Source organism: Mizuhopecten yessoensis, unplaced genomic scaffold (genome assembly GCF_002113885.1).
Source record: "Mizuhopecten yessoensis strain PY_sf001 unplaced genomic scaffold, ASM211388v2 scaffold11067, whole genome shotgun sequence".
NCBI lineage: Eukaryota > Metazoa > Mollusca > Bivalvia > Pectinida > Pectinidae > Mizuhopecten > Mizuhopecten yessoensis.
In genome coordinates this window covers 202,620-223,897 of record NW_018408863.1, presented here as the reverse complement: position 1 = coordinate 223,897, position 21,278 = coordinate 202,620, and the positions used below count along the sequence as shown (strand labels likewise).

Below are 21,278 nucleotides of genomic sequence, written 5' to 3'. Positions count from 1 at the left end.
ATTTTCCGAAGTTGTCTCTTAAACAGACCTTGATAAGAACAGCTGTTTAATTTGTCACAAGTGAACTTATAAATCAATCGGAGAATTTGTAACAAAACAAAAAAAATCTAAGTATATAGAAATCATACCCTTGGGGTGAAAGAAGAATAATTAGCATTTTAAGCTGTAGATTGTTCTATGAGTGATGAAAGAAAAGAAAAACTATGACAAATATGAGTTGCAGAATACGTAAATCAGCTACATGTAACATCAATGTCAATGAATGCGAAATCAGAGTTAAAATTTAAATGCCATGTGATTGATCAGTGTTGGTGCATGCCCAACGGTTAAAGATAAAGCTTATGACGTGACATCACATCTTAATGGCTTGTTGGTTTCGTGTAAAAACAAGTCTGTTTCAGCTTTCGCATAACAATTATTTTTCTTTGCCACAATTTCCTATTGTCTTTCATGTTTACCTTTATACCTTTATAAATTAAAGATTACAACATAAAAGAAAAGGAAACCGAATCCTCGTGCATCTATTAGGCTGCATCGGTGTATCCCTACATAATTGAATCAAATACCACTTCACATCTAAACTCAAGCCTTAAAAGATGTCTGCAACAAGTGCGTATTTGGAAGGTCTAATTGAGGAATGTGGCGGATTTTCACGATTTCAATGGATTATGTTTTCGTTGATGGTGTATAGTAAAGTCGCCACTACCTGGAATATGCTGATGATGACATTCGCTGGAGCAATTCCTGATTGGCAGTGTGGATTTACAAACTATTCAAACTCCGGCACTTCCAGACCAATCGATTTGAACAAGCTGTATTATACAGAAGGGCAGTGTTATCCTCCACAAAATGTTACCTTTCGGAATTGCCAGGAGTATACATTTTCCGATAGTATGAATACTATTGTGAGTGAGGTAAGATGCCTATATGATCAGCATTTAGATGTATTAATTATCTTCTTTAGTTTAAATAGTTTTACTTATAAGCGAAATGAGGATTGTGTGTAGTGTCAAACAGGAACTTGTCAGCGAGTTCAAAAGGAAGAATTTGATAAAAATAGTGCAAACAATTTGAAAGGGGAATAACAAGAACAACAACATTTTGATCGTTTTTAAAGGTGCATGTTCTGCCACATGTTATGAAGGTAATAAGAACTCATGTCCAAATTTGATTGTTGTTTCATTTTGAAAACCACTTGACTGTACATATATGATTTCCATTTTAGTTTTGTCTTTAATAGTCATTGGTAAGGATTGTATTGAATGAATAGAATCATGTTCAAAAAATGCGTATCACGGATATTTTTTTTAAAAAAGAGAAAATATAGGTATGATTCAGAATTCAAAATGATCATTATTACAAAAACGATATATATTTATTATCATTTTGCAATTTACATGAGAATTTCATTCAAAAGATAATTTCGAATTAATCAAGGTTAATTAATTCATTCAGTGTTAAGAATAGGGCTGCCATGTTACAATGTTCTGAAGCTTTGTATTTGTCTGTGATTGGTTGAAATCAAATTCAATCAAAATTAATGTGCGTGTAGTGTATAATGGGAGGCATTATTTGCAACTTTGGGGACTGTTTTGGGATTTATGTACCCACTTTCCCCATTGTTTTACAACTACAACTTGCTTTCTTTATTTTCTAATTTCAGTGGACATTGATATGCGACAAAGACTGGATAGCCTCTACTATCACCACAATTCAGATAGCCGGAATACTGGCCAGTTGTGTAGCCTCTGGTCACCTCGCAGACCTTATTGGCCGGAAACCGACTTACTTGCTGTCTTTGGCCTTAATGATGGTACTTAACGTTGTCGCTGGATTTTCGACATCATGGAAAATGTTTGCAGTCCTTCGTTTTCTGTTGGGCTTTTGTCTTGGTGCTAGCATCACCGTTTTCTTTAATTACCTGATAGAGTTTATACCTGCAAAAAGAAGATCAGTCACCATAGCCTTTCCAGCATGGTCAATCTGGGCATGCGTGTTCGGATTCGTGGCTTGGTGGCAGCATGATTGGAGGTACCTCCACTTCTCTACAGCTGTACTTACTCTACCGTGTGTATGTATGTGGTGGTAAGTGTTTATACATCAATCCTTTATTTATTTCCTTGCTCTTCATATTAATGGCTTTTTAACAAACATTGAAAAAGATTTATTGTTTCTGTCATGTTTCTTTTTCCTTCTATTATTCTCATTTTTCTGTTTTGATGTTATAGTCCTCAATCTTGTGATTGGTATCAAATGTGTTTATAGTCTTTCACTTAAGTTGTAGATCGTGGTTTAAAGGATAAGTTGCACCATTCTCAAAGTTGTTAAAATCCCAATATAGCCATCATGATGGCATATGTTAAAAAACTTAACCATGACAAGAAAAGTGTTGATTATATATGTGGCATTCATGCCAATATGAAATTTGTAGGTATTGTTCAAGGATTTCTGTTTCTCTTGTTATTTATTATCAAATCAAAATTTCATAATGTTTCTCCATTTTCCATTTTATTTGAAAATATCATTTTGAAAACGAAAGAGAACTCCAAAGCGATGAAACTGACGTCTTCATTTTTCTTTTCTGTATTGCTCAATATAAAAGTAATTCGCCATATGAGCAAAAATACAACAACACGATACAGTATAAAAATATTTTGTCTGAATTCTAATTTTAGACTTGATCTAAAATCCAAGACGTCATATCTTTTAAATGATATCAATATTTTATGCAAATCATATAAAAAATAATTATTTATCTTTACTGTAAACACTCAAAGATGACGATGTTTTCAGTAACATGATAACTGATATGAATCGATAAAACACTTAAGATGTCGAATAACAAATATATTCGTGTTACTACAGTTTCACTACATTCATTTTGTTGATGAATAGGTTTATTCCAGAGAGTTTCCGCTACCTCGTCTCCCATAACCGACTAGATGAAGCAAAAGGAATTATCTGCAAAATAGCGCGAATCAATGGTAAACCGGAACCGGATATGAGTGAGATGAGTTACCTTGTTGAGATAGACTTGAAAGTCGACGCTGATCGGAAATACACGATTTTGGACGTAGCTAAGTCCCCACAGCTAAGGAAGTACACATGTCTGCTAGGCATTGCATGGTATGGCAATAAGGCTACGTCACAATTTTTATTAGTGGTAAAAAAAATCGGTTTAAAGTAACATCTAAGTTGTTGTTAATATCATAATTATAAGTTGAAATTAACTACAGTGAAACCTCGATTTATCGTTATATACAAAAACAAGTATACCGCTATAAATAAAACATCAATATGTTGCCCGCACTTTATTTGTTACCTCTTTTATAGGTATCAACTTTATGTATAAAATTGAACTGATTAACCTAGTTGTTATAATGATGTAACAAAAGCTTCAGAATTCCTTAAATAAGTGTCTGTTTTGCATGAGATGATAAATACAGTTGTTCTTAATCATATATATTATTTAATTGATTTAAATATCCAAAGAACCTAATGTTGAATATTTTCTGTGCTACTTAAGGTACTGCTATGGCAAATGCTTGTATTTTTTGTACTCGTCCCGTTAGGATGTCCTGTGGGTATGGCTTCTATGCCATTTCCTTCGGTGTTCAGAGTCTTTCTGGGAGCCTATATCTCAACATGTTTCTGTTGAGTGTAGTAGAAATTCCTGCGCAGGCCTCCTCATTCTACCTCACCAATAGGTACGTTTACCATTCATGTTAACGTTGCATATCAGTCTTTTTACGGTCAAACACGCACACTTACACGAAGTATAAATATAGCAGACTTACATGTTACAAGAAACCAGATTATAAATAACCAGATAAGAAGCACGTTCCTTGTATTTAGTCAACCGTGATAGGATATATGAAATGTGTACACAAAGCGTAACAGAAACAGTAAACATACCTAAAGTCCAGTTGTATTTCTGTAACAGTCTTATTCTAGGGGTCTCTTTGTATAGAACACTCCAACGCTATCTTTGCTTCCAAAGATATTACTGTCATTAAATAATGACACTGCTACATTTCGATAGCTGCTAACGTATCGATCAACTCTAATAAGCAATCACCTCGATACCATTCACTACGTAGTGGTTCTAGTAATGTAAGTACACACCAATTATTGACAGTTTTACAGTCGTACGAATAATGTGTAAGATGTATTACAGAATATATATAGGATATCTTGCATGTGTTTCCATTTCATATGAGATTTATGAAATGTGTCTAAGAATATTTCAATTCAGCGAGCCTCTGGCGATCTAAATTGAAAAAATCGTGACGAGTTTCATAAATTTCATATAAAATGAAAACGAGTGTAAGATCCTTTTTACATTATCCAGATTTCTGGCATTTATTCGTGTAAAATGACAATTTTCATGCAACCTTTAAATATAAAAAGCCGCCATTTTGACTCCAGTGCGTAAGTCTGTGACGTCATGTACTTGTCATAGGCGTGACGTCACAATTGAAACATTTGAAACTTACAACCAATGGCTGATAGGTCATATTACATGGGTTAATAAGCAAAAATATATGGCATGGGTATATTCTGGGGATAGCACAGTACATTATGTGATGAAGTATAATAACATTTGTCGATATGATATTTAGTTCCTCATTGTCCAAGAACCTTTCGGATTTTGTTTCATTTCGAAATATTGATCAACCGATCCTTTCAAACCGCTCATACAAGTGCATGTTATCACAGAACGGGAAAATCGTTTTTTTAATAGTCTCATTTTCGAACGATGTGTCCAAGATGTGTGTTCGATGTGTACACAATTTGCACAAGATAATTTAGGTGTGTTGGGAGATCAAACAACTTAAATTATGCATACTATATTATTAGAGAAGCTGACAATGACAGTTTGTTTGGTCAGGGTTTTCCTGTCCTAGCAGCAGCTGCAGTCATATAAAGTCATTGTCTAAAGATTGGTTTCTGATTGACCTCTTTGAAGTACAAACGTACCTATAAATCATAACATTGACAATATCACGTTTCAAATATCTTTTAATATTGACAGCATAACCTTGTTTAGTTTTACCGTAACTTTTCACAATTTGTTTTCCAATTTTCCAATTCATAAAAATGTTAATCATCAATTCAATATTTGTGCCAAGTTTAAATGATATACCGTTATGTTTCTTTATAGATTTGGCAGAAAATGGGTGACTATTGTTTTGCTATTGGCGGCTGGAATAACCGGTTTTGTTGTGGCAGCTCTACAAATATCTGGTAATAATTTGGTATATATTTTTTTGTAGCCGTACTAATGAAACCGATGGTGGAGAATGGTTTCATATTACAGTAAAAAATTCAAATCAAATATTTTGTTCGGTTGACTTGGAAGGAATGTGATGAGACTTGACGCTTAATATGATTTTTAAAATTTTTAATTTGACACATGTTGGTTTTGGATTAGAATGACTGATGAGAGTGGACTTTTTTTTAAAGTGTACAACACAAATATTCTATTGTTACAATATGAAAGCAGAAATTTATTTGACACATGTTTAATTGTTTTTAATTTTAAAGAAACTCAAAATTAAAAAACTACAATCTGAAAAATATAAATGATGTTACATGAAAAACTCCCATTACATTATGGAAAAGTTATATAATTGGTCATATTTGTCAGATTTGGAAATGAAGAACTCCCTGATCAATGGATTCGCCCTGGCTTCCAAGATGAGTGTGGGTGTTGGATGGGGGACGATGATCATTTTGTCGACGGAGTCATACCCTACTGTAGTTAGGTAGGTTTGATTGAAATTAAGGCTTTAGTTGAACTTCAAAATTGATATTTATTTGCCTTGCATTGCCACAATTTCTATCAGCGTAGTAAATGTAATTGTCATTCATGAAATCACAACATCAGCGTTATTTAACAGCTTGAAGCTCTACCTTGGTAATAGTAAAAGTATTTTATTTCTGATTCAATGCTTAATACAATGTGTCATTAAGATTAATACCATATTTCAGACAGGGGTTATTTTTTAAGAATAATTAAGAAAAACTACATTGTACTAAAGTATTGTGATAGGGATTGCAGTATTCAGCAAAATTTAAAAATAAAAGAGTTAGTTCCTTCTAACGTTTAACCTTTATTTGGTTTTCGTTATCTTTAGGAATGCATTTGCATATTGTAATATAAGCTACTAGGTGCTAAATTATAAACACAACTGAAGTCTCTACCTTTAAAACCGGCATGTATACCAACTGTTTACAGTAAAATTTGACTTAAATGTTGCAGGAATATTGGAATTGGAATGCTGAACTTTTTTGCAAGAGTTGGTGCTTTGATAGCACCTCAATTGGTATACTTGGTAAGTCCCAATGGTAACTATATCAACAAATATGTCCAACGAATTAATATTTATCACCATTTTTGTATTTTATAAAAAAAGCATGCCACCTACAATTTGGCTTGTTATAACAAGCTTTATTTGTAGTCACATATTATTCAGTGTTTATTTAATATTAAGGATTTCCAATGTCAAATCAATACATGTCCCGAATGAAAAATAAATTCACGCAATAAATACGTTGTATGTTATTTTAACTTACAGAGCAACCATCTTCCGGGAGCCATGTACTTTGTTTTTGGTGGATTGATGGTCCTGTCATCATTTTGTCTGTACTTTATTCAAGAAACAAACAAAAAGCCTATCGAAGATGGCATAGCAACAGAGAAGAAAGTGGGAGAAGAAATGCAGAGTTTTCAAATCGAAACAAACTTTTGACATGATTTATTTACGTCTATTATATAATGAATGTAATAAAATCGTATAATTTGAGTTGAACATATGTCTGGAAATGTTTCGGATATATTAAATAGTTATATGTATAGCGCGTGTTGTAATGTTTCATTCGTTAAGCACACTTTGTTTATTATAATCAATCACATTTTTCAAATTGTCGATGTAATTTATACAGATATCTGTTCACGAATTCAACCTTTCTACAAAAGAAAAGGAAACCGAATCCTCGTGCATCTATTAGGCTGCATCGGTGTATTCCTACATAATTGAATCAAAAACCACTTCACATCTAAACTCAAGCCTTAAAAGATGTCTGCAACAAGTGCGTATCTGGAAGGTCTAATTGAGGAATGTGGCGGATTTTCACGATTTCAATGGATTATGTTTTCGTTGATGGTGTATAGTAAAGTCGCCATTACCTGGAATATGCTGATGATGACATTCGCTGGAGCAATTCCTGATTGGCAGTGTGGATTCACAAACTATTGAAACCCCGGCAGTTCCCGACCAATCGATTTGAGCAAGCTGTATTATACAGAAGGGCAGTGTTATCCTCCACAAAATGTTACCTTTCGGAATTGCCAGGAGTATAAATTTTCTGATAGTATGAATACTATTGTGAGTGAGGTAATATGCCTACATTATTTCTTAAAGTCACGGCTGTCAATTTAAACCTCTTACTTACCAGAAAAAATACAGGGATGTAAGACATTGTCTCAACGAAATATAATCCACACATTTGTCCGCATACAAAAACAACAAAATTATAAAAAAAATATGTACGTTTGCATTATTGAGTAGGTAAAGATATTACCAAGCAATTCTCCGTATTTTCATGCATTATGGTTGGGTACATGAATATGCAAATAACAAAAAGATAATACAAACGTGTCATCAAAACTCAATTCAAAATCGGTAAAATTTGAACAAAGGAGAGATTTACATCGAGACCCCTGAAAATTTCAAGAAAAATAAGACCAGGTGTTCCGTTAGAATAAGCACCATCGCGTGAAAGCAATCCTCATGTTTTAATTACTTGTTTATGTAGATAAAAACTAACATCCATTCTAAGGGAAAAAATCTATCACATAAATTATGATGCTAACAGCAAGGAAACATCGTCCAGAGATTATCTTACTATGACGTCACAAGCACGTCACACTCCATCGGCCTTCATCGGTTATGTCTGGAAGGATGAAAAATAACCGAAAAATCTTGGAAAAGATGTCCGTTGCATTTATGTCTTTGTCGGTGCTTCATGACTTTTTTATTTCAGTTTTTGCCGCAGGCAAAATATTAAAAATGCGGATGTTTTCTGAAGATCCTTTTTGTCATCAACCAGGTTCTGTTAATTTTTTTATCTGAACATATCTTCAAAAAGATGTGGATTAAACCAATAGGTCAACGTGTACATTTTTCATCGTCTAAAATTCATCAGCTTTTGGTTTCCTTTTTTTGAGAATATGAACGAAATGATTAACATTTTTGAAAGTCTGGTTATAGTCTTTACATAATTTATGTATGCATCACCACTCATAAAAGAAACAATGGATAACTCATTTATGTCGAAATCAACAATAATTGTTCAGACAACCAACCCGAGTTAAACGCACTTTTTCAGCAACGTATTTTTTTTTCACAACGCGTGCCGATTTATAACTAGTTTAATTTGATTTGGCATCATTACCTGTCAAACCTCGGTGACAGTTACAAAATTGGAAATTCAATCCGGTATGTCAGGATGGAACAGGAACTGAGACTACGTATCGATATAACGACAATCTCAGTAACATAAAGTATTCCAATGTTTCCTTTTTTTCCCTTTTTTTCTTCTTCTAACATCTCTATACATTTATTTAGACTCATCGTCAAATATGTATAACGCACTTTTTTCTATAGCAATTACCTATTATTTTCCTCAATTTATCTCAATCATTCTTTTTGTGCCCTGGCGGAAGCACGCAGATAATTTAATTCCTAATGTGGGAGGAAGATGGAGTGTCGGGAGAAAACCCGCGTGGTCGGAATTGCTTCGTTTTTTTGACGGTCAAACGTGTAACACATTGAAAGCTTCAAATTATATACATAAAAGCCAAGCCAAGCACTCACCATATTGCTGTATGATAAGAGTTTATAGAAATATCAATTTCGGCCCGGACAGGTTCGACCAATGATACCGTGGCAAGTGCGACCCATAAAAATTCGCAAAATTGGCGGTAAAATCTTATTTTGCATGTTTTATGACGTCATAATTAAGCCGATCACAATGGGGGCCGAACTTACCCTAATGCCTGTCCGAACTTATCCATTGGCGGGGCTCGTTCGGCAATCCGATCTTCCAACAGGGACAATTTAATAATGTTCAAAAACGGATGTACTGCCATACTTCCCAGTACGGACTTTACTAAAAATGAACCGAACTTGCCCCTGTTGTGTACACACAGGTATACTGGTCAGGTAGCTCTAATTTATCACCGGAATACTGATACGGAATCCGGCTTTGTTTTTAATTCCGGATCTCCTGTCCGGACACCGGCTTCTTTTGTCAATTTTATTAGTTGCGAGGTTGTTGTTTCCGGTGAATAAAGTGGAGGGAAACACATGTTCTTGTCAGCGTAATCTTTGTATTATAAACGTACGGATCAACGCCTCATTATCACTGCAGGCGAGTTCCTCCCCAACATGGTGGAGAATCCTCAGCTGTATTTGGTATGATTATCCTGCATATAATTGATATTTTATGAACGACTCTCCCGAACTTTCTAACACGAGTGAACATGAGTGCCAAAATTGCCCACCACGTGTAATATGGGAATCTACGCATACTATATATAATTGTTATATCTTAACTCATGGATGACTTTTTGAGTGATAGTTTCCAGTTCAAAGATATACCAGAAAAGGAGGATGTATGTGACATCGATACGGAAACAAACAACTGTTATTCAGGTATATTGACTGACGATTTTTTGAGTGAGAACGCTTTACAAGAAACTGATTGTGGTTTTGACCTTCCTTCACCTTCACGTTACAAAGGAATACAAACATATGCTTTTGAACAACAACAGTGTTTACCTACTTCGAATCATTTTGTGAAACATTCCACTGACAATATCATACTCGGAATGGATATTTCGAAATGTCGTAAGTTTTCTGGCTTGTCGCATGAAAACGCGGGAAATTTCCTCACGGAATTCCAGTCATTTGTTAGTTTGTATTCTTTAGACAATCCTAAAGATGACAAGAGAGTGCCTCTGTTCTGCCTTCTCCTGCAGGGTCCAGCACGGACCTGGTTTACAACCAATGACTTGAATATAAAAACGTGGTCAGTGGTACAACATTGTTTTGAAGAAAAGTATTTAGATTTTTCTGCATCCAGCCCATCTCTGCTATTGGAGACGAATAACTTCCTGGCTGTGAAGCTGAGTCCCCACGGAGACCGGCTTCTTTTGTCAATTTTATTAGTTGCGAGGTTGTTGTTTCCGGTGAATAAAGTGGAGGGAAACACATGTTCTTGTCAGCGTACTCTTTGTATTATAAACGTACGGATCAACGCCTCATTATCACTGCAGGCGAGTTCCCCAAACTCAGAACGTTGACCCAACACCCCGATCTCCCCAATATTTATGTTTTATTGTTATTCCTCGACTAGTCGACTTTAAATAAAGTTTATCTGATCTCATTCTGAAAGCAGTATTCCAAATCAGTAGATATCAGAGATCAACAAAAGCTACGCTCTTTAAGGCCTCGTTTTTTCATATTATATCTGCCCATATAAATAATCTCTCAAATATCAAGTTGCTCAACAATCTGACTATGAATGTCATTATCTTAACGCCTTTCAATGTACACATTTTTCGTCGATATGCCTGCTAATTTTGATTGAGTTGGAAACAGCTAATACCAGTATCTACAGTTCACGAAAGTCACACTTGATCGTAAGATAAAGACCTGGATCCAGTGTATAACCTACTGCACTATGCGTGTATGACCTATTATGACTTTATATTGATTCAAGTACATTTAAGTAATATCTATGTAACCCTGGTAAATACTAGCCGCAATATATCGCTCGGCTATAGAGAACTTCTCTTTAGCTCGATCGGTTGAGCGCGTTAGACTAGTAAGCCAGAGGTCCCGGGTTCGATCCCATGCGGAGGTAGTGATTGGCGCCCAACGTGGGGCAGAGGCGCTTGATTAATCCATCAACCTGACCTGCGATTGCTGTATCAGACTTGCAGTGCATGGAAAAACCCAGTTTTGCCAGTATAAACCTAATTCTGTCAGCTCACCATGTTTCGCAGCTTATGAACGTTAATGTCCTGTGTTGTAAACAGTAAAAGAACAGCCATTCTGTTAGCACTGTGTCATATTTACATTGTAATATGCTGAAGCATCACATAGGTGTTGTTAACTGAACTGTACTGAATGTGCGAAGATTGTGTACTGTAACAGTTAGTGGGGCAGGATCATGCAAGACAATGTTCCAGCACACAGTTATTTTCATTTATTACTTACTGTGTTGTTGCAATTTCACCGACTATATTGCTATAACAAATTATAACATTATACAGCGTACCAGAGGTTACTCCGTTTGTGTGCTGTCCTAGAACTCATTCATTCTCGAGACCGTAGCTGTACATGTATGTTTACATGTTATCCAACCAAGTACACGGGTACCGGAAGCTGACGTTTGACCCGTACTACCGGAAGTGAACTGTCAAACTGAAAGTAGCACAATAGTGTGATTGTGTATGGATATATTGTTGCTACCATCGTGACATTTTTCAATATTATTTCGCCGCTGAAGACCAGGATTTCTGATTGACATTGAATCATTAGAAGGTGAACTTTAAAATCATATTTGAAAAGTGTTATTTACGATTTGTGATTTGACCTTATATCGAATTATAATTGAAATTTTGTTGGTAACATAATTTGGCATCGCCCTGTTTTGGAGGGTTTGTAATACAATTTGTAGTACGTATATATTACTGAGGGAAGATAGGGTCTGCCTTTGGCGTCCCCGAGTGTGCATTATTTTAGTTTTTTTATTCCGTACTCATTTCCATCCAACACCTATGACTTACTAATGTTTAAGTCCTATATGTTCTATGTTTTGTTCAGTGTTCATTGTTGAATGTATGTGTATGATGAATGTAAACAAATTGGGCCTGATTGAATTTAGCCTGGTGTCCCATATACATATTATCGGGAATTGGATTTGATACTCCGTTATATATATGCTATAGTTTATTGCCGCTGTACCTTTCAGGCAAACTATATTCTGTCTGTAAGGCAGTATTTGGTAAGTGTATTGCATATCTTTAGTGGTTCATCCTAAATCAAGGGGAGATAACTTGTTGGTAGTCACCCTCATTCCCTTGGATCAGGGGAGGTAAGTTGTGAAGAAAAAAACATTTGTTGTATTTGATTTCCTTTTCAGCAAAGAGATTGGATTTAGATTAGTTTATTTTTTCCCCCACCATTTGCTCAGTTCTGTGCAATATCTAAACATTTTGTCACTGTATCGCGCATTTTGTTAACAATGGCGGAGGGTGGCCTAAAAAAGAGATTGACCCAGGGCTAGGAGACATTCAGGAATTCTTCGACAAACTTGGGGTGAAACCTAAGACCAAGAGTAGGGAGGAGCTTCAGTCCTGGATGGTAGATTATGTCACAAAACAGGGGCTTTTACCAGGGAATGAGGAACCTGTACACCAAGAGGATAGGGATGAAGGCTCTGAAGATGACGCAGTTGGAGTCCCCTCTGTCCAGGTCAACATGACACGGAAACCCTGGATAGCTAAGTTTAATGGCACTGATAAAGATGGATATGATGTTTGGCGAAATCAACTCCTTAGCCTTGTCGAGGAGAATCATAAAGATCAAGACATCATGGATGCCCTTCGCTCATCTCTTCAAGGTAAGGCAGCCAGTGTATTTTCCAGGATTAATGCTGGAGTTCCCATCAAGGATATCTTAAAGAAGATGGATAGTATCTTTGGCGAGATTGATAGCGAGTCTGACCTACTTGCAGAGTTTTACGGAGCTCGACAACGGAAAGATGAATCCGTAGCTGATTGGGGATGTAGACTGGAGAGTGTTTTAGACTCTATACAGAAGCAATGTACCTTACCCCATACTCCTGATATGATGTTGAGGAATATGCTGTGGACCGGGCTCCGACAGGACCTGAAGGATGTATCGGGGTACCTGGTGAATCAGATCAATATTTTTGATGACCTACGCATAGCCCTCAGGCGCATTGAGAAGCAGCATAAGTTACCAGCCTCAGCTACAGACATACCAAAGCAAACATCAGAGAAGAAATCTGTTCCAGCTAAGTCAGCTCAAGAGGATACTTACAAGAAGTTGGAAGCTATGGTACAGCAACTCACTGTTGACATTGCAGAGATGAAAAAGAAGAGTTCAAAGCCATTACAGGGAAAAGAAGGACAACAAGGAAGACGTTTCGATCAACCCCCAAACAACAGGTACAACAACAGGAGAGGAACCAACCATTACAGGGGAGACAATAACTATCAACAGTCGACAGCTAACAACAATGTTAATAGACCTCAGCAATACAACAACAGCAACAGGATGAATCCTGAACATGAGGAACCCATATGTTGGAGATGTGGACAGAGTGGGCACCTCCAGTATGGTTGTCGTGTTAATGTGAATCATGTTCGACGTCCACAGGATTTTTGAAACAGGTCTATGAGAAGGGACACTCCTTAGGCCTGTGTCAACAGCAGAGTCCCAATAATTCAGGTCATGCTGAATCGCATGAGGGTTTAGTTGGCGAAGCCAACGAGGCCACTGTTTTTGTGGAAAATATTGCTCTTACAGCATTGTTAGACACAGGGTCATGTGTGTCAACAGTCAGCACAGGATTTTACAAGACCAACCTTACTCATTTGGACATCAAACCCCTCGATTGTTTGCTTAACATTGAATGTGCTGATGGTAATTCTCTTCCATATGAAGGTTTTATAGAAGTAGATCTCTGTTGGGATGGTCAGGAGAAGGGTACCATAGTACCATGTATTATGCTGGTAGTACAGGACAGTGGATATAATTTGCGGGTCCCAGTACTGCTAGGCACCAATGTATTGAGCAGAGTTATGACCAATTACCAGGATAAATATGGAGCACGTTTCCTACAGAGATGTCACTTGAACACTCCGACCTATATTGCCTTTCGGTGTTTGGCTCTAAGGGAACAGAGAATGGTACGTCACCATCATCGGTTAGGAATCGTCCGGAATGCAGAGCGTCATAGTGTCACCATACATCCTAATCGACAGGTAACCATTAACGGATATGTGGCTAAACATCAACCATACCCGAACTCATGTGCTTTATTACAGGTTTGTACGGATTCCGCATTGGAGCCAGACCACGATATCTCACCCACGGTGATCAACTATCGTTACAGAGGGACGGGGCCAGTGCAGGTAGGTATTTCCAATCTGTCGACGCACACTATTACATTGGCACCTGGTGCAGTGTTGTGTGAACTACAGCCTGTTAGTATTGAGAGACTTGAGCCACAGGTTGATACTAGTTCATGTTCATCAACATTATCTAAGGTTGATATTATGAAAGGAAATCTCACTGATGAGGAGTTTAAACAGGGCACTGAGGTTATAGAGTATTTCGACGACATTTTCTCGCATGGCGACACAGATATCGGACACTCAACTGCAGTACAGCATCACATAGAGATGGCAGATCCAGAACCTTTTAAGCAGAGACATCGTCGAATACCACCTGGGCTCTACGATGAGGTCAGAGCTCATCTACAGACACTTTTGAACAGTGGTATCATACGGAGATCTCACAGCCCATGGGCATCCGCTGTAGTTTTGGCCCGGAAGAAAGATAACTCTTTGAGGATGTGCATCGACTATAGGGAGTTGAACAAGCGGTCCATACGCGACTCATATGCACTTCCGAGAGTGGAGGAGATCCTTGATTGCTTGGCAGGGTCACGCTACTTCTCAGTCATTGATATGAAAAGTGGGTATCACCAAGTAGAGGTCGCTGAACACCACAAGGAGAGGACAGCATTCACCGTAGGCCCATTGGGGTTTTTCGAGTTCAATCGCCTTCCATTTGGACTCCAGAACAGTCCAGCCACCTATCAGAGGTTGATGGAGGATATTTTGGGTGATCATAATTTAAATATCTGTCTTATCTACTTGGATGATGTGATCATTTATTCCAAAACACACCAGGAACATCTAGAACGATTAGAGAAGGTTTTCCAGCGGATTCGGGAGAGTGGGTTGAAGCTGTCACCCAAGAAATGCAAATTTTTCAAAGAGGAAGTTGTATATGTGGGACACTGTGTTTCGGCAGCTGGTATAAGGCCTGATCCAGAAAAAACAGAAGTGATACGTAATTGGCCTACCCCGACAACTCCAGAAGATGTTCAACGTTTTGTAGGATTTGCTGGTTATTATAGAAAGTTTGTGCAGGATTTCTCAAAAATTGCCAAGCCACTCTCTGAATTAATGCCAGCGCCCCAGAAGAAAACAAAAAGGTCTAAGAGGAACCAGAACTGCATACAGAAGTCTTGGGAGTGGGGAGAAAACCAAGAATCTGCATTTCAGACATTGAAACAGCTATTGTCATCACCTCCCATATTGGGATATGCTGACTACAGTTTACCATTTGAGTTACACACGGATGCATCACAGGATGGGTTAGGCGCTATTCTCTACCAGGAACATGATGGGGAGAAAAAGGTGATAGCGTATGCTAGTAGGGGCCTCACCAAGGCTGAGAGAAATTATCCGGCACATCGACTGGAATTTTTAGCGTTGAAATGGGCTATTTCAGAGAAGTTTAGAGACTATCTCTATGGAGCTAAACATTTCACTGTTCTGACCGACAACAACCCTTTAACGTATGTCCTCACATCGGCCAAATTGGATGCCACAGGGCATCGTTGGTTAGCAGCCTTAGCAGCCTACAATTTTGATATCAAGTACAGGCCGGGGATCAACAACATTGACGCTGATACTCTGTCTCGCTCTCCGTTGACGGGACCCCAACCAACACTTGAACATGTTGCGGAGGATACCATCAAAGCCTTGTGTGGTGCAATTACCACTGAACCAATGGTGAATTCCTGCAGCCTCTCCAGTAATGTGGTCAGTGTGTTAGCTGAAGCAGATAGGCATGACATATTGGAGTTTGACTTTCGAGACTGGCGGAAGCGGCAGGAACAGGATTCTATTTTGGGCCCTTGGATGTCCATAATAAGGAGAGGAGTAAAACCGAAGTGGAAGGATATTCTGCATACACCAGACAACGCAGCTTTATCAAAGAACTTTGCCAACCTTAAGTTCCACCGGGGAGTGTTGCACCGGGTAACGACTGTGGAGGGAAAGCAGCGAAGACAACTTGTCCTTCCCAGTGAATACAGACAGCGGGTACTCCAGGAGCTCCACACGGACGTTGGACATCCTGGAAGAGATCGAACCATCAGCCTAATCAGGGATAGGTTCTACTGGCCGAACATGCTTACCCACATAGAAGAGTGGGTTAAGGGTTGTCCAAGATGTGTACGGAGAAAAACACCAGTGAACAGAGCTCCCATGGTCAGCATAACATCACGACAACCTATGGAACTGGTATGTATGGACTATCTGACATTGGAGACATCAGTGGGAGGGTACCAGCACATCTTGGTTATCACGGATCATTTCTCCCGATATGCCCAGGCATTTCCCACAAAGAACCAAACCGCGAAAACTACTGCTGATGTTCTTTTCAGAAATTACATGGTCCACTACGGATTTCCAAGGAGACTTCATTCTGACCAGGGCGCGAATTTCGTAGGCAATGTCATAACTGAGTTATGTGGGATAGCAGGGATAGAAAAATCCAGAACGTCACCGTATCATCCAATGGGCAACGGTATGACAGAGCGGTTTAACAGGACGTTATTGGATATGTTAGGCACCCTAGAGACTGATAGAAAAAAGGACTGGAAGACCTATGTAGCACCTCTGGTCCATGCATACAATTGCACCAAGCATGAGAGTACCGGATATACACCATACGTCCTCATGTTTGGGAGGGACCCAAGGTTGCCCATAGATGTGGCTTTTGACCTAGAAGGAGATGAAGCTAGTGTCTGCGTTCCCATGACTAAATATGTGAAGGACCTTAAGGAGAGGCTTAAGTGGTCTTATGAGGCAGCTGCAGCAGCTTCGCGTAAGACACAAAGTCGTCAGAAGGATTCGTATGACCTGAAAACTAGAGGAGCTTCCATTGAGGAAGGGGATCGAGTACTTGTACGCAAACTAGCATTTGATGGGAAACACAAGATCTCCGATAGGTGGGAGGATGGGAGTTACAAAGTCATTTCGCAGCCAAACATGGATATTCCCGTGTTTGTGGTAGAGAGTGAAGCTGATGGTCGTCAGAGAACACTGCATAGGAATCATTTGCTTCCCATAGGATATCTCCCGATACACACACCTAAGGAGACACCCAGACCCAAACCAAGACCCAGACCAAGGAAAAAACAGACATCTGAGACAGTAGAGGAAACTACCACAGAAGTTGATGATCATGTTTCTGATTATACAGATGAGGATGAGGAATATAGCAGAGTGGAAGTAGTCCCTTCCGTTCAGGAACCTCTCTCGGGTGAGAGGTCCTCAGTAGCAAGGGAGGAGAGAGGACATAAACCGGTACCGGACCATCAACCCTCACAGCAGACTTGTGGTGACGACCCTGAGGATGTTGTCGAGGAGGAGGAAACTGGGTTAGCTGATGACGGTCAGGCCAGTGATGAGGAAATTAACCCAGATTCCTCAGAACGATTAGACACTCCAGAAGTTTCTGCAAGGCCAAGAAGGAATTGCAAGCCTCCAGCGTGGATAAGATCCAAGGAGTATGCCATGGCCCAGCAAATTGTTGAGCCAGAATGGAAGCAAAAGGCAGCATTTCTGGAGAGGTTGATCATTAGTGGTAGACTGATAAGTACGACAACATTGGATAGAATCACCAATGGTCTACTAGATGTTCTGTTGAGCAGCCCTGGATGAATTTATCTTATATGTAATATTGCTAATGCCATTGTTTCTATCACCGTATCTAGTTAAATACCGGGACGTCATTCATCCTTGAGGGGGTGTATGTGGCAGGGATAGCCTGTCCAAGTATTATGGATAGTGTAGGAATTTAATTATAATGTTTTAAGACAGGCGGATGAATGAAGTAATATTAGTGGAGTTTAATATGTAATTATGTCGTGTTTGTTCAGATGTACATGTATTGTGTGTTTAGTATCTAGTCTTGTTCAGTGTCATTGTCCATGTGTCAGTTGTTCAGTGCCATGTGCTTTTGTTTATGTTTTGTTCTGTAACCTGTGACCTGTTTGTGACCTGTAACCCCATACTTACCTGTTGGTCATGTGACCTTTCCTACCTGCCCATGCAATTCACCTGAGTGTAAATCAGTTCTGGCAGACAGGTTGGAGGGATTGACCATATGTAAAAGGTAGGAGTTAATATGTTCAAAATTAATGTAATTTTGAAGATACTCTTTTCATGTAATAGCTAACTGTAAAACAGATTGTATTTACTCTCCAAATTAGGATGAGATATTTTGAGTAACTAGTATAGTGTACTTTATTGATGTACTGAGTAATGTTCAGGCTATATGCTCTGTGAATATTTGGAAATTTGGAATAACTTCTTTCTATTTCTATTTTAATGATAATGTAAATATATCAGACTAAATCAATTACATACTACGATGTAACAGCTATTAATTGTTCTTGCAAGTAGTGTAAAGAGTCATTGGTTATTTGTTCAGATTCGCCTGCAGTTATATATACTGGATTATCAGGATTATGTGGGAACCCTTGTCGCATTGATAGAGTAAGTTCATTACAGTTATATATAATATAAACAATGTATATTACAAATGATATATGTTATTGGTCTAAGTAATGTGTAATATATTAGCCAGTTAAATAGGTTATAAAGTCTATTTTGTCCATGAGCATTGTTATATAAAGTCAATGAAATCAGTAAATATATTGTGAAATAAATCATAAGTATGAAATGTGATTAATAATAAATGATAAATGTAATTATACAGATAATGATATGAAACCTTGTAATAGGTACAGTGTAATGTTTTAGTAACAAGGTGGTGTCTACTGCATGTTGTCTTATACGTTCGTTATTGTGTTCTTGTAGGGTGTAAGATTCTTCCAGCTAGTCTGATGTCCACAAATGGAATAATTAAAAGAATGGAAACCAAGAACGTGTTTGTTGTAACGCCTCTGCCCAAATCCCATCCCTGTTTCATCAAGTTCATGCTCTTGTATTAATGACATATAATGCATTATTCGTGCTGATCAAACCGAAGCTTGAGGTATAATTTTCTATAGTATTTTCATAAGATGAGTTTTATAGCAGCACACATTGCTTCTGTCTTTACTCTTAAATGTGAGAGACTTGTTGTGTTACAGATAAAATTTAACACAATACTGTGAAATCAATCATTTTCGCGGGTTTCATAGTCAGTGGTCCACGAAATACATGTTTGATATACAGCTTTTTTTCCGTATGATTTAGTACTCGTAATCCATTAGTTTATGTAACCACGAAATGTTTTTGGTCTTTTTTTTGGTAAAGGGAGCTTGCAATTTGGACAGCCCCCCCCCCCCCCCCCAAACAAAAATTGGCTTCTTGTTTTGAGTTGAGGGGAACAAATATAATTCTTACAAATCGTCGTCATAACCGCTGATTGGAATTCTACAAAATTTGACAGAAAGATTTCTTAGGTGGTTGGGATTCAGAGGCGCTGAGGGGAAGGACCAAAATGGCACTTGGGCCATATTTCCTTATCTGTTTTCTTCTCTAGAACTAAGGAATGTTCGTAATCATATTTAGTTGTATCCCCAAAATTGTACAAATGCAAGGGCTAATTCCTGGAATTCGAATTCGGGACCATACGAACTCTAGATGGCCGCTCTAATCAATTGAGCTGATTAGTTGCCGTCGATCGACCAAATCCAGCTATCCCAATTTTATATCCTGGGACAACTATATCGCATATATCCAAGACTAACGATATTCGTGTTTAATGAAGATAATATAGAAAAGTATTTTTCAATTCGTATCTACGCCTGAACGTTTCAGAAACTGATTTGATGATGCTTTATTAGTCATTTGAATTTCTTGTCAATTTCTTTTTCAGATCTCGTTCTAATGATCGGTCACGTTTGCTCAAACTGTGCATTTAGATGAGATATTATCTGATGTATCTTGCTTTTTTTGGTGTAAATAAGAATGATACATCTATAATATACCGGATATCACAAAATGCCGCATAAACATATCTTCACGAGTATTCTCCAAAAGAGCAATAACATTTACCATTGCATCTTAAACGTTTTTATTAATGTTTATTAATAGCACTTACGTAAATGTATTTCCAATTTCCTTCCATTGCAAATGTACGGAAGAATAAATGTTGATGTCAACTTTAAAACCTGTCAAAACATATGTATGATAATTGTTTTGTTGTTTACATAGCAATAAAATGCCCTAAACCGTTTATTACCGGTAACGTTTAGCTGTTTAGTACTCATATTCAATGTATTGCTTTATAAAACGAACTAGATTCAAAAAAATGAAAACATAGACTGAAGAAAAGTTTTCGTATAAGCGCCTGGTATATAATTACATAGTAAAATTCGATATAATGGCATATTTTGTCTTCTCGATCACAGCCAATATTGTAATTTTCCAAAGTTAATCATATCGTCTTATTAAATAAAATTGGTCAGCATTTGAATGAAAAGTATATAAGCAAAGGTGAAACACATATCTTTTTTAAAATTGCATTTTCTGCATCAGATGATTCTATCTATATTTCATAATCAAATTACTTGAGTTTTCTATCAAAATAACTGACTCGTGAATATTAACTGTGCAAGTTAAAAATTGTTCATGACGAAATCTATTTCTGATTTGTTTGCCTTTGTTCCTTTGTGATAGCTTGTTGGTATGGCTACTATGCCATTTCTTTTGGTGTTCAGAGTCACCCTGGGAGCCTTTATCTCAATATGTTTCTGCTGAGCGTGGTAGAAACACCTGCACAGGCCTCTTCATATTTCCTACAAATCGGTAAGAGTTTCCAATTCATATCTGTATTACACATTCTATAATATTTGTTATGCATGCAAAATGAATATAGTTTGTCTCCGTTATTATTAGTTTACTCAATGTTGTTCCTCTTGTGAATAGTCCTCGTTTGACCTTTGACACTCTTTTCCCGTATTTTAATTCCATCTTGAAGTGCCATTTCAATTAAATGTCACAGCTTAGACAGAAATGAATAACAAAAAAATGATGTATTTAATGTTTATACTCAGCAGTGTGACTACTTATTATTCTGTTGTCCTCATTGGGAATTGAGTGGAATAGCATCACTCGTCGCTGACAGACAGTTAAC

The 21,278-nt window shown here is 37.6% G+C and overlaps 1 protein-coding gene and 1 long non-coding RNA gene across 2 annotated transcripts; both read left to right on the top strand.

Annotated features, from left to right (window-relative positions):
• Positions 1 to 429: 429 nt before the first annotated feature.
• LOC110465245 (solute carrier family 22 member 6-A-like) lies at positions 430 to 6,859 on the top strand. Its single transcript, XM_021520950.1, has 8 exons — positions 430 to 914; positions 1,664 to 2,085; positions 2,896 to 3,126; positions 3,573 to 3,707; positions 5,165 to 5,247; positions 5,651 to 5,768; positions 6,266 to 6,338; positions 6,582 to 6,859. Exons 1-8 carry the CDS (start codon positions 597 to 599, stop codon positions 6,753 to 6,755), a joined length of 1,554 nt encoding a protein of 517 aa, XP_021376625.1. The 5' UTR covers positions 430 to 596; the 3' UTR covers positions 6,756 to 6,859.
• Positions 6,860 to 18,087: 11,228 nt separating this feature from the next.
• Positions 18,088 to 19,076, top strand: LOC110465259. The gene is made up of 3 exons (XR_002464590.1): positions 18,088 to 18,305; positions 18,624 to 18,688; positions 19,013 to 19,076. It is a non-coding gene; the product is annotated as an uncharacterized LOC110465259 (long non-coding RNA).
• Positions 19,077 to 21,278: the final 2,202 nt, after the last annotated feature.

What these genes read in the sequence shown, in the direction of transcription:
- LOC110465245 (XM_021520950.1), top strand. Translation starts at nt 597, where the DNA reads ATGTCTGCAACAAGTGCGTATTTGGAAGGTCTAATTGAGGAATGTGGC. An exon ending in TCATTCTACCTCACCAATAG is followed by an intron (nt 3,708 to 5,164) that starts GTACGTTTACCA and finishes GTTTCTTTATAG; the next exon opens with ATTTGGCAGAAAATGGGTGA. An exon ending in GGCAGCTCTACAAATATCTG is followed by an intron (nt 5,248 to 5,650) that starts GTAATAATTTGG and finishes CATATTTGTCAG; the next exon opens with ATTTGGAAATGAAGAACTCC.